The 18443-nt window shown below is 43.5% G+C and overlaps 1 protein-coding gene across 7 annotated transcripts in view; it reads left to right on the top strand.

The window, feature by feature from the left end:
• SLC8A3 (solute carrier family 8 member A3) overlaps window positions 1-18443 on the top strand; it is a 141378-nt gene that overhangs the window by 115942 nt on the left and 6993 nt on the right. For 2 of the 7 annotated variants that reach the window (XM_025442658.3, XM_035720161.2), the window contains exons 3-5: window positions 6452-6558; window positions 14097-14114; window positions 18251-18375. In XM_025442658.3, coding sequence (XP_025298443.1) covers window positions 6452-6558; window positions 14097-14114; window positions 18251-18375 — 250 coding nt within the window. Of the gene's footprint in view, window positions 1-6451; window positions 6559-9085; window positions 9190-14096; window positions 14115-18250; window positions 18376-18443 lie in introns of those variants that run through there. The other 5 variants (XM_035720162.2, XM_025442662.3, XM_035720163.2 and 2 more) reach the window with 5 other exon arrangements.

Genomic DNA, 18443 nt, shown 5'->3' with positions numbered 1-18443 from the left:
GTTAAATGTTTAGGAATTTACAAGTTGGTCATTAAATTTTAGTAGCTTGAGGGGCACCTGGGTGACTCAGTCAGTTAAGTGTCTGCCTTCAGCTCAGGTCATGATCCCAGGGTCCTGGGATCGAGCCTCACATCAGGGTCCCTGCTAGTGGGGAGCCTGCTTCTCCCTCTCTCTTTGCCCCTCTCCCCACTCCTGCTCTCTTTTCTTAAATAAAAAAATAAAATCTAATAAAACAAAACAAAACAAAAACTTAGTAACTTTAAATTGACTACAGTGGGAGTATTTAAACCATGGAAAGTATATACCCCAAATCAGAGTGCCTACCCCCTCCCCTCCGAGAGAGCTGGTTTACCAGTATACCACTGGGTGTAGACCTTTATAGGTCATCTACTTGACTTTCTGTAGCATGCAGGAATCCTCTCCATGGCCATTTTCATGCATTGTCATCCTACTTTTAATACCACCAGGAATGGGGCAGCCACTCCCTTATAAGCCAGTTCATCTTATTATTGTAACGGTACATGGTAAAGTAGAAGCCTGCCTCACTGCCAATGACCTCAGTGCCTTGGAAGCAGCATTTGTGACAGCCCCAGAACCATGGGGGTGGAGGGGTGTCATCTTCTGCAACAGACATTTGTCCTGTGGAACCACATATCAGATCTCACTTAGAAGCACAGTCCTTAGAGCCACACTGAGTTCAAATCCCAGCTCTGCCACTTATTTAGCTACAACCTTGGGCAAGTCTCTTAACTTTTCTGGGCTTCCAGTTCCTCATCTATAAAATGGAGGCAAAAGTAGCATCTGCTTTATTGGTTATGGTGAAGATTTGGTGAGATAATACACACAGAGAGAACAGCACCTTGTCCGGCATGTTCCTAACTCACCAGTTTGTTGTAAGGATTAAATTACTTAATATAAGTAAAGTACCTGAATAGCACAGTGCCTGGGAGAAGGTAGTCACTATATAAACATTAGCAAATTAATTTGAAACATAGTTTGCAGACCCTTCACCATACTAGTTACCCTACTCTGGGTGTACTCCAATTTCCCCCACAAAATGCAGTGTCAGAGTGGACCTACTACCTCCAGCCCTTGGCTGAAATGCCAGCCTTTGATTCCAGCCTCCTTCTCTCTGACTGGCACAGCATTTGAGCAGCTGTCTGATTTTTCCCTAAGTTTTTATTAGAATCAGAGAGACTTCTCTAAAAAGTCTTGGGCCCCAGACCAACAGCATGGGTATATCCCTGCTGCTTGTTAGAAATGCAGATCTAACAAGATCTAGATCTCAGGCACCCCCAAACCCACTGAATCAGAATCTGCATTTTAACAAGATCCCAGGGGGATACAAATGCACATCAAAGTTTGAGAAGCACTATTTTTGGGGACCCTATGGACATCTTTTTCCAAGAGGAAATAAATAAGGGCATTCTAAACCTTTTCATGAGTCAAGGAAACTTTCCCCTAGACCTTGGTAAGGCTGTGGGGAGTGTCAGTGTCGGCCCTCAGCGTGTGGTTGGAGGCGGGAGGGACAGAACATGAAAGACTCCTAACTCTGGGAAACGAACTAGGGGTGGTGGAAGGGGAGGTGGACAGGGGGTAGGGGTGACTGGGTGGCGAGCGCTGAGGTGGGCACTTGATGGGATGAGCAGTGGGTGTTATTCTGTATATCGACAAATTGAACACCAATAAAAAATAAATTTATTTATAAATAAATAAATAAACCTGGGGGTCTGCTGGTGCCTAATAAAGAAGACTACAAGAACCCAACACAGAGATGTGAGGCTTCTGAAAGCTCCCACAAAAAACCTAACAGCTCCACTGCCAGCTCTGTCCCAAAGCCCCGGGTCAAGGAAGTTGTGTGAGCATTAGCTGGCCTGGAGCAGCCAGGATAAATTTAGAAACGATGAGAAAGAATCCTTCTTGATATGGTGAAGAGTCATTTAGTAGAAATCAGAAGGGAAGAAGTCACCAAGTCAGATTATTTAGAGATTACTTCCAGCAAGGGAGGGCCGAAGGGTTAGGAACCACCTACTCACAACACAGTGCAGAGGCAAATCCACTTATTAACTGAATTTCTGACCTGCTGCTTGAATTTTTTTTTAAACAATTTTAAATTTTTTTTAATTTTTATTTATTTGTGATAGTCACAGAGAGAGAAAGAGAATGAGGCAGAGACACAGGCAGAGGGAGAAGCAGGCTCCATGCACCGGGAGCCCGACGTGGGATTCGATCCCGGGTCTCCAGGATCGCGCCCTGGGCCAAAGGCAGGCGCCAAACCGCTGCGCCACCCAGGGATCCCCTGCTGCCTGAATTTAAATGGAGAATCCTGTAGTTACTCACTGTGGCACAGCTTAGGAATGGCATCCAGAATTTATCGACCAGCTTGCATAAAATAAGCTGTAGGAGTAATAATGGAGAGGTGCTAAAATCCCAGCTCTGCTGTATGTGCTAGCTGTGTGACTCTGGGCAGGTTACTCAGCCTCTCTGAGAATTTGTTTTCTCATCTTTAAAGTGGAAGTAATAATACCTATGTTATATGACTGAAGTAAGGATGAAATAAAGTTCTCATGTGTTGAGAATGTAAGTGTATGTATTATCTTAGGTCCCTTCCTTGTATAAAGGAATGTAGTATTCATCCATTCAACAAATACATGCTGCTTCCTCGGTGGCTAAAAAAGCACCTTTCCCTTCACAGTACCCTGAGAACTAGAGGACTGATTTGGAATTGGGTGTCCTCAATACAAAGGAATGTTCTGAGAGGCCAGCCAGGCAGCCCATATGTGGATTTCCTGATCCCTTTCGGCTTGTTGGTGGGAGATCTTCTGGGAGCATTCTTTCCAAGCAGTATAGCCCAGTCTTAGCTGGGAACGCTGATGCTTTGATTCCTCCCTCAGCAGAAGGCTGGGAGGAGAAGCAGGGCAGGTCAAAAACCCCAGCCAAGCCCCATGCAGTCAAGCCCAGCTTGTTGTTGGAGAGCTCTCCCGTAGACAGACAAATGGAGTGGGCTAATCAGCTGAGGGTGTCGTTGGATGACATTGGGCTTCTGGTCTCTTTGTCCCACTGGGCATCCTTTGGCATTCAATCAGAGTAGCCTTCAAAAATTTTTTATTGCTGTTCCTAATGAATTTTCACTGCAAAAAGACAGATGTGTTCTCAGGTGTGTTAGAAATTCACCTTGGGTTCTTCAGCAAGTAATGGTCGAGGGCCTCCTCCACACCAGGCACTAGGATGGAAAGGGCAAGTGAGACAGCTTCCTTGTCATCGTGGCCCTTACATTCCATTGTGGACAGACAGACAATAAACAAGTAAGTTAATAAACTAGCCAGCCAACTTCAGGCTGTGATTGGGGCAGTGAAGGGAATGAGCAGATGGAACCTGATGGAAGGTAACCCATGGTGGGGAGGTAGAGACCAAGGAAGTAACATGGCCATGGAAACCCCTCTCCTAGGAGGTAATGCCTATGTGGAGACCCAGAAGGTGAGGATAGCACAGAACCAGGCACAGAGAACAAGCAAGGATGATGCCTTAAGTGGAAAGGAGCTTGATTTAAGGAACAGAAAGAAAGACCAGTGACTCTGAGACTCCTGAGGAAGGGGGGAATATTATGAATGGAATCAGCAAGGTCACCAGTAGCTGGATTATGTAAGATCCTATAGGCCATGGTAAGGACTTTGTATTTAGTCCAAATGTAGGGGTGTATGGAACTTGAGTTGCATTTTCAATAGACAATCTTGTGTTCTTGGGGAGAATTGAAGGAGGGAGCAAAGGCAGAAATATCTCTTAGAAGGTTATTACCAACTCCAAAGGAAAGGCAATGTTGTTTTGATCTAGGTCTTGGTAGCAGAGGGAAGGATGGTGGCCAACTACATGTATGAGGGTGGAGGTGGGGTTGGGGGGGGAAGGATGAGGAAAAGGAAGTAATCAGGAGAGATTCCAGATTTGAATAGACCTGGAATCTATCCAATCTATTTAGTTGCTGTTGACTGAAATGAGGAAGAACAAATTTGGAAAGAGAACTCAAGACCTGGCTGGTGACTCTCATTTAATTTAAATATACCTGTGGCTTCATGTGTGGCTTGAGCAAAACTGAGGACTTCCTTGGTTTTTAAGAGCTGGAAAGGGTTTCTCTAGCTTTTAGGCAAGGTCCAAACAGATGTGATGCCTTCCGCATAACTGATCTCAGCAAGGGAGTCTCGTAACCTGCCTCCTCCACTCATAACACCCTCTGCCAGTGGTTCCAGTTAGCTAACCTCCATTCCTCATGCCACTACTAATGTCTGTCCTCATTTCTGTCGTCCACTGAGCTTATTGATGGCATCTCTTATTCTCTTTATCTGTTCACTAAAAATCACAAGCCCAAGTCACACTGTGTCTTATGACATGTGGTCTGTCCAGCCCAGAGCTTGTTGCTGACAGGGACACAAGGCTAGATTTTGAAAAAATAGGAGTTGCTATCTATGCTCTCACCTTTAACATCACATGTCCCTCACCTAACCCATTTGGGATGGATCATCCTGTATTATCCAGTTCTTTCTTGACCTGACTTCTGTTTCCAGCTTGTACCACCTCTTGCGCCACCAGTTCAATGTATTGATCTCCCCTTATTTTCTGACTTAATGCCTGGAGATGGTAAGATACCCTTATATAATACTCTCAAACCACCAGGGTCATATTACTCCATTTATTAAACACTTTCTAGGGAACATGCACCCCACCAAGCACTTCATGTGCATTATCTCATATAAGAACGCTCCGAATATTCATATTCCACTTTACAAATGAGACTTGAAAAGCTCTGAATATTCATATTCCACTTTACAAATGAGACTTGAAAAGCTTTAGCAAGTTGCCCCAGGTCACTCAGCTAGTGAGAAGTGGAAACCAGATTTGACCCCAAGTCCTCAGTCTCTAGTATCACTGTTGCTGCTCTCAAGGAAGAGAGGCCAGAGAGGCCTTTCAGAGGTTGAACACTCATGCTTTCTGTGCTGGACAGCCAGCTTTTTCTGTCATGGGAGTCAGTGTGGCCAGTGATGATGGCTTGGAGTCTTGAAATTTTGAATTTTGAAACAGTGGATTGGCAGGGGCCAGAGTGTATTAGTAACTACTATTAATTCACTTTGGGAGTGACAGGGCCACATTTGGTTGGTTCTAAGGGATCAGCAGTGTGGACAAAGGAACTCTGTAGACATCCAACACTCTTAATGGTGACTTGGGAAAACTTGAGAGAGCAGAGAGGTTGCCCCAAGTCAGAAAGATATTCCTACTTTATATACTATAGATAGATGATAGATAGATAGATAGATAGATAGATAGATAGATAGATAGATAGATATAGCCTAGGGCCACTCAAGTCTGAGAAGGTACATGCAGCTGGACAGGACTCCTTGTGTGTGTCCCTCTTGAGGGGAGACTCAGATCTGTGCACAACCCTTTCAGCAATGTCGTACACCCTCTGTGAAACGCCTAGACTGGAGTCTGGTCCTGAAATGTCCCCATTACTAAGCAAAGGTTGGGAGAGGCCCAGGTCCATCTTTGCTTTTAAAGCTCCTAGTGAAAGACAGATAGACAGAAAGAGTACACAAGAAGAAAAGAGTAAGAAAGAAAGAAGGGGGGGAGGGAGAAAGAGAAGGAAGGGAGAAAGAAAGGAAAGAAAAATGGAAATCAAGACTACTAAAATTGGTTTATGTTTTTCATTATTTAGTGAAACATCTTTTAACATAAAAATACTCCAATTGAGGTAGTCACAGGGTCATTATAGGATTTGTAAGATAACTGTGATTCAGAGCACCCTGCAGTTAGTGGGATCCAGTCAGTGCACCCCTGTGGCTGCAGAGCTCATTTGTAGGTAGCCTTGTAGTTTCTGAAGCCCCTTGTGAATTACCAGAATGTGTGACTTGAGCCACACGGCCCTCCTGGCTTCTCCATGGTAGTCATGGCCACAGAGAAAGAGAAAAGTCCTTCTGTTTCTAGGCAAGATTGTTATAGGCCAACATGACCCCCATCTATGTCCTTTTCTATAAGATAAACCTTTCAGACCAACCCAACTGATTTCAAAAGTCAAAACATTTTTTAAAAATTCATTATATGTATATTATTTCATTGTTCTCACAACCGCCCTCGGACGCTGTAAGCATTATTTAACCTGTTTGTGTGTCAGTTACATTATTTGTCCAAGGTCACGTAGCATATCCAAGATTAGAACCAGAACCTTTGACTTTGCAGTCTTTGAGTCTGACTATGCCACAAAGCCACACGAAGCCTAAATAGGAGGAGCCCAGTGAGCCTGAAAGGGAGCCTGGGGCAGTCCCTCTCCTGGGTGCCCCCGTGGGGGCGCACTTAGACCTTTCTGGATCTTCTCACTGTTTTCTTCTCTTCCTGTTCCTTCTCCTGGCTGGCTTGCCACCCCCACCACTCTGCTCCTCGCTTATGATACTTATTTTTCCATCCACAGCAAAACAATTCCCATCAAGGTAATTGATGATGAGGCGTATGAGAAAAACAAGAATTACTTCATTGAGATGATGGGCCCCCGCATGGTGGATATGAGTTTGCAGAAAGGTGTAGTACCCTGTCCTCCACACTAACGTTAACGTTCTTCTCTCCTCTCCTCTTCTGGTTCTTCCTTTCTCCAACCTATTTGTCTTCTTTTCCCCTTTCTTCTTCCTCTAATTCATGTCCCCTTGTTTTCTTTCTTGTTCTTTCTTTTCCTTTTTTTCCACCTCTCCTTCTCCTCTCTCTGATCCCAGCTCTGCCCTAACACCTGCCAGCCTGTCACATGGTATCCGTAAGAGGGATGTTCAAGAGGTAGTGGTAATTTTTGTGGGATGGAGAAATGGCTATGGGAAAAACACAAGACAGGGAGGGAGAAAGAGAGGGAGAGAGAGAGAGAGAGAGAGTCAGCCAGAGTCCAGAGTGTCATATATGGGGCTCTTTGCTTCTCCTGGATGGTGTCCTACACAGGAAAGAAAAAGATGACACAGCACAGCACCAGGCAGGAAGGCAACACCAGAGAACTGGCCCAGGTGCTCAGCACAGATTCCCATGGGGTAGCTGTTCTCAGGGCTAAGCTTATAGTCCCCAGACATTGGGAATCGATGTATTTGGATTTGGGTTCTATTTATGGTTCATCCCATTCCCCAGAGCAGGCCTTAGGAGCTCTCTTTCCTGCCATATTCCTGCTAGCAAGATGTGTTTCTCTCCCTGACCTTGATTGAGCTGAAAGTATAGGTTTGAGTTTCAGGTCTAGGTCACAGACCTACCTGCTGGACTCTCTTTTCCCTGCAAAGAGCATCTAAGTGTGGTGGCAGAGAGAATAGTGGAAGAGGGGATTCTCACTTGAGTGGGAGCTTTCCCAAGAGATAAAAGAATTTCTCAGAGTCGATGGAGCCTTTGCCTTCAACTTAAACGACTTCATACACCCCAGACTTCCAACAGGCAAGTCAGAACATCCTCTTCTGGATATATCATCTGTGTAAAAGGGGGAGCTATCAGTATTTGGGGGGGCAACGTTCCTTCCCTGGCAAGGCCATCAATCATGTCCCTCAGGCCATGCCCTTGGTCACAGAGCACCCCATTCCCAACCCACAGCGAGTCCCTGCAAGGGAAAAACTGCCAGGCTCACATCTCATAGGTAGCCCCAGGTTCCAATATCTAGGGCCTAGAGAGAAGTTCCTAGAAAATTCTTCTTGACAGTCATTTACTTTCATGTTTTGTCTACTGAGGGCAAGGTATGTAAAGGTGTCCAGAAATAGTGCCAAAAAGGGTAACCAAAAATGTACTCCTGAAACACACACACAAAACACAAATGCACGGCAAATCTTGTGTCTAACAAACCACCTCAGATCAGTCTACCTGATAGATCGCAAAGCTGAGTATGTCTTTAGAATGAAAGAGGAACATAAGAGGTTCTGATTAGACATTTTAGTCGTTGTTTGTTAGCACCTCTTTGCCCTTTAGAGAGCATTTAGGTCCTGGACCAAAAACAAAGTAAGCAAGAAATACCAATCATGGCTCCCTGCTGGGACCCACCAACCGCACTGTGGTTCCATGAAGGACCAAGATGGGGATGATCCAGATCCCCATAGCAACGTCTCTAATGACAATTGGCCTGAGCCAGCCTCATGCCAGTCTCTGATGGGAAGTGATTTTCAAGGAAATTTTGCTTCCCTGGATGACTTGTTTTTAAAAGAGATACCCAGAAATGAATAGAAACCTCCTTCACCATTTTCACCAGATCATCAGAATTAAGTAAGCCATCCCTGGAAAGTATCACCCCTATATGATAGAAGTACAAAGGTGATTTAGAATTTGATGACTTATATAGTTTTCTTTACATTTTCCCAGGAGTGCATCAGCTGTAAATATTGAAGGAGTCCTATATCATACTATGGTTAACACATACTTATTTTACATCCCACCACCAAAGCCCTGAGATAAAGAATGACAAAGATAGTAGGATTCTGCTTTCCTCTCTCTCTCTCTCTCTCTCTCTCATTTTCCTTCCTCATAAATACTTCACTTTAAAATTTTTCTTTATGAGGTACACATAAGTGAGTATAGATACAAGGAAGTGAAATGAGCTCCTAGCTAGATATTATTGACCTATTTCCTGTTGTAGAAGGGTCCTGGATCATTCCAGGTGGGCTGGTAGTTTACCTGCTTCCCAAAGAAATGCCAGTTATCATGTGACACCCAATGGAATGCGCTGCCCCACCCACTTCCTACTAAGCATCTGCAGGATCTAAGCTGACTCCTCCCCACCATTACCACCTTGTCCTTCCCCTTTCCCTCCTGTCCTCCTAGAATCCTTCCTTTGCCCACTTTTCCTTGCCTCCTGGCTCCCTTTCCTTCACACCCATAAGGAAACTACAACCAAGGAGACAAGAAAAGCTGAGACAGTTTTTGTTTTTTTCTGTTTTTTTAATATGAGAAAAATCAATCCACCATAGTCCTGTCAAATGCCACCATGGCGGGACCGGGCTGCATGTGCCAGGAGTGACGGGGAATGATTTTAAAGGCTGTGCTCCAAATGTCCAAAAAATCTACCGACCCAGTCGACACACTCTCTCTCTTGTTGTCCCTACAGGAAAACCATAAGGGTTAAAATAGTAGATGAGGAGGAATACGAAAGGCAAGAGAATTTCTTCATTGTCCTTGGTGAACCGAAATGGATGGAACGTGGAATATCAGGTGTGAGATTCTTTAAAAAACAAAACAAAATAAGACAACAACAGCAAAAAGAAAGAAAAAAATTTAAACTGAAAAGCAACAGCAACAAAAAGCAACTCTGTTTTTTCTCCCCCCATTTTCTTCCCTTTTCCTTTTTCCTCTTTTTTGACCAACGGACTTTTTTATTCTTTTCCCTCCTGTATTCTCGCTCTCACCCTGTTTCGGTGTCATCTCTGCCTTCTTAGCCTTAGCCGATTCCCCAGTCCTCCTTTCCCACCTTCTGGACAGCGCTGCAGCCTCAACTCCTCATTACCCTACTGAGTTACTTCCTTCTGCCTTGTGCTCCAATGATCTGATTACCACCGTCCCCTGCATTCTTCCCCACAGCCCCCACACATACATGGAACCTGTAAATGTGGAAACTCCTTGGTGGGTGGGGAGGAGAAGAAAAAGAAAGGAATGTGATGCCATGCATGTCTGCCCCTTCCCTGCCTTCTTCCCCTCCCACCCCTCACCCTCAAGCTTGGATTGAATGGGGAAGGGTCTGGGATGGGGTCCGGGGCCCATGTTGCAATGATGCTTTGACAGTTTTCTGCTGCATTCCCCAACCTTCCATGAGTGCTTGGCAGGCTATACACTTGCAGAGTGGTTCATAAACCCCTCTTCCCTTCATAGAGGTAAGTGTTTTATCTGACTATTTCATAGTTGGGGAGACCATGGCATGAGAAGGTATACCAAGTGTCAAAGGCCACAGCTTCTGAGACAGAGCTGGCTTCTGAGGTAGTCATATGATCTGGAATCCTGAACTAGTCTTTCTCCCCTTGACATCCACCCCATCTCACTTTACCTTTATTCCTAGCCCAAGGTAGGGAACTTTATTCAGGCTACTTTAGGACAATGCAATGCCTAAAGCAGAAAATTGGGAGTCTCAAAAAGAAAGCAGTAATTCCAGGTATGAAAATCTCTCCAGCCAGAAGGCCCTGGGGGAAAAAAAACTGACATTGGGCAGTCCCAGAGTATTGATTTATGGGTTTTCCAATAGAAGAAGGGCCTCTAAATGGTATTGGTGTTGATCCCTGAGAAACAATATGGTTCACGGAAGCCTGCCAATAGGTATATCACCCAGATCCCAAGGTAACCCTCATCCCACACCAGAGGAGTGGCCTCATCTCCTCCCTTTCTCAAGACATGCATCTTGGAATACCTGCTAGGGTTCCATTCCCAAGGGACTGATTATGTTGCAACCAAGGAAGATGTAAGGAAAGATTTCCTCCTTTGAAGAAAATGATTGGAAACTACTACTTCAAAGGTGCTGGAGGAATGTATGTGGGAATGAAAAAGGGTGCTTTTGGGCAATACCAAGAGAAGGACATTCACACTCCCCTTCAGGACAGATATGCTCCTGGGAGCCTCATGGAGGATGGAACAGTGAGACCCACTTGTTTGTCAAAAAAGGGTGATTATCCTGCAACTACTTCACACTCACATGACAAAGAGCAGCGTAAAGCCTTTCATTACAGGACAGATCTAAGAGATTCAGCAACTATACTCCTAAAGGCTTATCAACAGGTATGATGGATCAGTTCTCACTGTCTTCTGGGGACTCTCTGCAGATCTGACCAGTTCTGTGTCCAACCAGGTCTGGATATGCCTAGTGTTCTAGAGGCAAAAGCCCTCTCCATCTTCCATTACTCATCCTCTTCTTGCCACCTGATAGGATGTCTCCATGAGCCTGACTGCCAGAGTGCGGGGGGGAAAAAATCTGTAGTTCCATTGTTTAGATTGTTTCTGCCAGTCCTCCAGTTACTACCACTGAGAATATCCTCAGAAATTGTCTCAACACCTGCCCTACCTCATTCCCACCTCCCCTGTGCATTTACTCCACATTTTCATGATTGGCTGGATGCAGCAGACACCCAGGGCCATTGTAAACTAGTTTTATCAATTTCCACAGTCTCTGCTACTAAGGTCTAAATGAAAGCAGCACAAAAGATCATTCAGGATAGCTGGAAAGAAGGCAGTGGCTCTAGATAAGAATGGGTTGAAAGTCCATCCATGACTCTAGTCCATCAGTAAAGAGGCATCCTTTTTCTTCTCTGCCTCCCTAATAAATCCTGATCAACAGCAGGACAGGGAGTGACCTAAGATACATCTTAAAGAGAATTGGCCAAATGCAAATGCCTTTGGCTACTCCCCTTTTGAGAACACCCCTCCCCCCTACCTTTTTTACTCTGGACTCTTTGTCCAAAAGAGATGTCAGCAAAGTCCTGGTATGGCCTAGACCTGGGGAGTGAGTAGGTGAGGAGGCAAGGATCCTCCAGGTCTTCCCGGTGACCAAGATGCCAAGATGGAAGATGCCAAGAGAAAATATGTGCATTTCCTGACCTTCTGGTCTGTTGTCTATTTTCAGTTTCTTCAGATCTTCCCATATTTTGGCATTAGACCATAAGGTGAAAGGTCATACAACTTGATTATCTAGACTCAGGATCAAATGAAAACCCATCCTGATTTTTAGAATTCCCTGCTGTTCTCAGAGTGAGAAGCTATACAGTAGAAAGCTTTTCATTATCACTGCTGCGTGGGAGAGTCTTAGGCATTCAGAACAGCATATACTCTGCATGGTCAAAATGACAATTGTGTTATCAAAAAAAAAAAAAAAGAAAGAAAAGAAAAGGACTGTATTTGAAATAGCAGATTCTATTCTTGGCAAACAAAACAGACTTTAGAGGTGAGATTAAATGCTCTGAACAAGCAAGAAGAGGGTAAAGGGAGGATGAATAAGAAACATGGTTGCCCTGGCTTAGAGTAAGTGCTGGAGTCCAGAAGTAGACTTCTGAGAGCAACACTAAGCAGCATGACCAAGGCTGTTGGGCCTGGACACTGGGAACCTCATGTGGAAAGGAGAGCACCCCCCAGTCAGAGGGCTTGTTTGTGCCCCCTCTTACCGCATCAATGGGCTCACCCTGACAAGCTGCCCAGATGCTTCCAATTACTCACAGAGCTATGCTATTTCCTGTATGTCCCTGGGGTGTCTGAGCAGGGATAAATGATGCTCACCTGACCCTGGGGATCGATACAGGGGAAAGTTCAGCTGCAGATTCTCTCATCAGCAGCAGCAGGAAAAACACCCGGGAGGTATTATGTCACTCAGAATTGGCCTATCTGGATCTCACTGACCCATCTATAACTGCTAAGTGGAAAGTCTCAAATTCATGTAGACAATGACCAGAGAATGGTACAATATCAGCTGACTGCAAGCCCTCTCATTGTGATAGAAATGATTCTGGTGTTGGGAGGTACTTCTGAGTGAAAACCAGGGCAGTAGTGACCTTTCTAGAAGAGCTTCCCCTTGTCTGGCCTACCTGAGTGCACCGATGTGTTTGGGTTTCTGGTTTCCCCTGGAGCCCGGTTGGAGGCCAGGAGGGGCTCTGCTTTCATGAAGATCCATAGAAGGAGCAGAATGAACAAGCTCTCTTGCTATATCTGTCTATCTATCTATCTATCTATCTATCTATCTATCTATCTATCTATCATCTATCTATCTACCTATCTCAATGTAGCAAGGAGATTCACTCATCAATTACCCCCTTGGAATTCCATATGGGAGAAACCAGAAAAAGTCAACTGCTGTTTGCCCTGCTTATTATATACCATAAAAATTCTCAATCCACACATGTCATCAGTGGTTGTAACTGTGAGATGATGGATCACAGGCCTGAGTCGCATTCTTAGAGATTTTCAAAAGAAACAATTCACAGACACCACTCCCACTCCTTCCTTAGCACCTCAGTCACCAGCTGTACTAGGAGTATGTGGTGGGATGTTCCCAGCCTTTTATTTGACAAGAGCCAGGGAGTACAGTGCTGTACTAAGACACCATTGAGAGGAAGATGTGGTGTATCACGAGAATCTTTTAGCATAAGTACAAATTCAGGGGCCAGGGATACCCTGTGTTAGGTCCATCTAACCCAGCTTCCCAGTCCATGTAGGGGCCTTGTTATTTGTCATCTCCCACCTACAAATAGCTTTCTGTATGGCAGTTTCTCTGGTCCAGAATACCTGGGCTCTATTTAGCCTGTCCTTTCTGGAACAAAAACACCACCACCCAGAGATGCAGCAGCACAGGATCTATTAAAAAAATACAATTGCCGAAATAGGTGGCAAATAACAAACTTCTACTGAACATCTACTAGTTGCAGTGACTTCACTAGACACAGGTGATACAAAATGGTAGGAGTCCATGGCCCTAACCTCCAGACTATATCTATAAAAAGAAAATATTTTGCAGAAATTACCTTTTCACGAGGTCCTTCTCTGAGGGGAACTCAAAGTTCTGGCCCATGTTGTAACTAGAAAGCTATTTGTGGCCATGTTATAGGTACTGGGAAGCTAAGCATGATCTGGTTACAAGACTGGGGACAGAAGGCTGTTCCACTCTTGTAGGCCACTTCTCAGGACCCTAAACTGTTATTCAAGCCCCAGGGTCATATTTGCCACTGATAAACTGGCAACTCTATACAGTTTTCATGGTAACTGGATCCTCATTCTTTTACAGAATGAATATGATAACCTCATTCCTTAGAAGATCACAAATGACCAGCTGTGTCCCTGCTCCACTCACACGAATTCCCCCATCTTTATTCCTTCTCCCCTAGCCCCCAGAGTTGCAGACAAGGTGTGGAGAAAGTCAGGCTGCAGGGCTCTGGTGTTCACCAGTCCCTCTAGTGGCTCATACCTCTTGCTGCTGCTGCTGCTGCTGTGCATGCTCCAAATGCTGCCTTTTGCATGTGGCTGCAGAGCTCTCACCCACTAAGCTCACTGCTTTCCTTTTCCTGCTGCAACCACAAAGCTTGGGGATACTTTCAAGATGGGACCTTAATGCTCTTTCCTTTTCTTTCTTCCCTTGTCTGGTATCCATTTGCAAACAGCGCTCCTGTTGTCTCCAGGTAAGAGGTGTCTTGCCCCCTCTTTTCTACTTCTTGCCAGTGCCATTATTTAGTTTAAGAACAATGTCCTTTGATTTATTTAATAGGAACTGCGGGCTCAAGCTAACCTGACAAGTTCTTCTAAGGACTGAGAGGTTTATTTCCCCACTTGAAGTAATTGTGAGGAAGTAGACAATTCTTGAGCACCACTTCTGTCAGCGGATGTGGGTAAAGGCATAGCTGGTCCTCTCTGGGACCAGGAAGAAAGTTGAAACTTACCAAAGAATCAGTGGGTCATAGACTTCTCCTGAGTCTTGATTCATCTGTCATCTCATGTTGTAGGGTAAGAGAAGATGAGAGTCAGGGCTGAATCTCCTAATAGGGTCATGATGGGATTTGAAAGAAAATACTTCAATCTTGAGAGAACCAGAGAAAAATAATCGGGAGCTGCTGTAAGAACATGAAAAGCAATTTTTAAAGAATCTGGAATTTTACTGATCCTGGAGATCTTCCATCTCATTACAGCTGAGACCTAAATTGCTAGAACTTTGGTTCATTTGTCATTGACCCTTGAAGTCATATATGCCATGAACAAGAAGAATTAGGATATTATGGGTGGTGGGGACAATTATCTGGCTGAAAATAGAAATTTTGGAGACTTTATTTTGGACATATTCTCATGAAGAATCTAGGTTCTATTGTAGGACATACACCTTTGAGAGTATGCTTGCATCAGTAGATTCAAATAATAAACAACATTTAACTTTGTGAGCAGATAGGAAAGCCTTTCCAGCATATCAGCAATACTATAACTCTCAGTGCAGGCAGAGTGAGCTATATAAGATGTCTCGGTTTAAATTAAAATAACACTTTAATTTCATCAGCTCTTTGAACATATAAAAAAAATTAAGAACATTTGAGAGGAAAGGTATCTTACAGAATTCATGAGTATTCAAAATTACATATGGGCTGTACCCTGGTCTTGAGAAGGGGCAATATATATATATTAAGGACATCTACCTCCCTGGAGCCTTTAAACAACAATAAAAATAGGTAAACCTCTACTTTTTTTCTTTCTGAAAAAAAAAAAAGACTCCAGCTTCCTTGACCACTTGCTTTGTCTTTATACCAAAAGGATAAGAACTGCCTCTGACCCCAGATATTCTACTATTCCCCCAGGATATTAATGCCATAGCATTGAGAGTTCCTTCACTTATCTTCTTGCCTGGGAAAGTATATGGGCTTCTTTGTTCCAACTCTTGCTTCTCCTCACCCCCACCACCACCAACACACATATACACAGAACAAAGATGGTAATATGGTTTCAGCATTCTTGTACTTTTAACATATTTGCAAAAACACCAATAGAAGCTAAAATAGGAAAAGAAGGTATCGTTTTCTAGATCTTTTCTAGTCTGTAAACTTCTAATCTAGAACCCCAGGATTAGACTTAAGACTCATTAGAAATATAAAATTCTTGTTTGAACTTTCCTGGATGGACAGGCAAACATGATTAAGAATGCCTGGTGGTGAAAGACGGAGAGTAAATATATTACTTCTGAGCTATACCACCAAATTCAGGGACCTGAGAGTGAGAGCACTAGCTGCATCACCCCATTTCTTTCTGAGGATACCTGTAGGAGATTCACGGCAATCTTTTCTTGTCTGGCCTGGCAAACTCTTTGTTCTTCCAGTATTTGTTCAATCTTTCATCCTATTCGTAGTCTCTCTCTCTTTCTCTTTTTCTCTCTCCCTCTATCCCCACACCCCCCTCCTTTCTGACATCTGAGAGTTTGTTCAGTCAGTCCCAATATCAAAATCACCTATCATTTATTCTCTTCACTTGAAATTCTGAGGAGTTACACAAGTTCTCAGAATCATTATGGTCTTTTATGGACTTGTCACCCTCTCAAGAAATTAATTTGAACATAAAGGAATGAACATAACAACAATAGAAAAAGTCAGAAATTACTACCAAATGAAGACACTAAATCAGAGTTGATTTAAAGGCATGTGAATCAATCTCTTAATCAATATATATGGAGTACCTCTGTGGGGCTGTGGGAGATCCAAAGATAGAGGATTGGTATTTGTCAAAGAGATTTTTGCAAAAAGCTAGATGGAAAAACTGGCTGTCACCACAGGAGTGGACAGGTCAGTAGGTAGATCAATATCCTGCCAGGTGGATATAGTGCCAGATTGATAGCTAGACAAGGGGTTAGACAGGTACATTTATATGTCACTGGAGAGCTCATTATATTTTGTATAAAGTTCTTGTGGCACATGTAAAGTATGACATGAGGGAATCAGGGAGGAAGAAGTAGAATAATACTGTCACTACTAGGATAGCCATTGTGATATGGTGCAAAAACCTACAAGTAGAGGGAAAAAGTATCCTTGCTTTTAAGAAATCTGTAAGTCTTATTTTAAAAGGCTTTTCCTCAGAGTGGCCTGCAGTCTGTCTTTCAGGATCATTGACTTCATAGCCAGAACCCTGGATGTACCCAGATTTATTTTCATAATTAACTAATAAAAGACTCAGAATCAATGGATTGAATAAAGTTAGGCTGCTAGAGGGTGTCTGCTCACTTAAAAATAAACAGGACATTGATCCTTGAGAAATAATTGCTTCTGAAAGCTGTCACCAACACTAACAAGAGGACAGCACCACGGACAGCTCCCAAACACTTTGGGATTGCCTTCTGTGTTTGGTGCCAGAAGCACTGAGTGAAAACAGCCAGCTCAGGAATCCTCCACATACTTTCTTACCGTCTTCATTCAGACAACTAAGAAAATCCTTATATAAAACAGCCTCTCTTCTAACTTACATTCTTGGCTTATCGTCTTTCCAGTGAATTCCTTTCCCTGCAGCTTCAAGAGCTCGAGTCTCACCCATCCCTACGCTTCACCAATTCCCAAATTAGAGAGAAAAGAAGACTTCCTTGGCCTCTGACCCACTTTGTCCTTGAGATTATCCAAGGGCTAAAGGATTCTCATGGGAGATTCACTATGTGGAATGAAATCAATTAAGGAACTGAATAAAAGAATTAATTGCATGTAAGAATGTGGACTTGGAAGGAAAGATGTTTAAATGATCTCTGAAAGAAGCAGGCTGCCAAGAGCAATTTTCTAATCAAAGGGGAATAAAAAGATTCAATCTCTATTTCACTCTAATCCAGAAAACATGCCTTCATGGTGAAGTGGTCTTAAAATGGACTCACCAGCTGAAGTGGAAAAATTTTCCCACCATTCAACATGAGAAGGGACCACTGGTAAATGAGTCAAGATGCTGAGAGATACAGAGAATGCCTCAAACAACAACAACAACAACAACAACAACACACACACACACAAAGGAAGAGCTTCTTTTTGGTTTTGATTGAATGAGTATTTCTGTTCCAGAGGAAATGTGCCTGGTTCCTACAGAAATCCTGAGGATTTTTCATTTGGAAAGTCATGAAATAATCTTTCAGGAGATCTTCCAAGTTTCTCACTGTGAGGATAACAGTCACTTGTATGGAGTGTAGATAAGCCTACTTTCTTCTCTATAGAGGGCACAGTCCCAAGGGTGTTGGAAACAGATGTTGACAAGAATCAGTAGACATACCCTTTGGATTAACATGTGGTTATGACCTCCAAGAACATTTATATCAAGTAGTTGAACAATTAGGCCCAACAATTCAAAATTGTTAAAGGCTTTGGTTCCCAACCCTCCAATATCTTACCAGATGACTTGAGGACTTCACTAGGTGCTATTTCTCATGAAAGTCTTTGGGTCAGGTTGCTCACCCAATTATAAAATGGAAGTAAAAGGACTGGGTGACAGGCACTGAGGGGGGGCACTTGACAGGATGAGCACTGGGTGTTATACTATATGTTGGCAAATCGAACTCCAATAAAAAAATATACAAAAAAGAGGAATAGTCTAATTTTTAAAAAAGGAAATAAAAATGTTTATACCAGGGCTGCAAGGGACCCTCTCATGATCTGATGGTCATAAAATATTCAGCATGTTATAGAAAGAGGCACTAAAAAGTACCTGAAGTCCCCATTCTTGAGAGCAGTTTGCTTTGTGCCCACTGCCTAATACTCTTGAGCTGTAGACTACTAGAGAGTGGTGAATGTGCTAAAGCTAGTCTGATTTTGCTTTGTTGCAGAGGTGACAGACAGGAAGCTGACTGTGGAGGAAGAGGAGGCCAAGAGGATAGCAGAGATGGGAAAGCCAGTACTGGGCGAACACCCCAAAGTAGAGGTCATCATTGAAGAGTCCTTTGAGTTCAAGGTCAGGCCACAAGTGAGATCTAATTGAATAACAGAATAACGTGATGGGAGGTAGAAGTTTTGTTCCAA

Source organism: Canis lupus, chromosome 8 (assembly GCF_003254725.2).
Source record: "Canis lupus dingo isolate Sandy chromosome 8, ASM325472v2, whole genome shotgun sequence".
Taxonomy (NCBI): Eukaryota; Metazoa; Chordata; class Mammalia; order Carnivora; family Canidae; genus Canis; species Canis lupus.
Note: the sequence above shows the minus strand (reverse complement) of the source record. Positions and strands in the feature narration are given on the sequence as shown.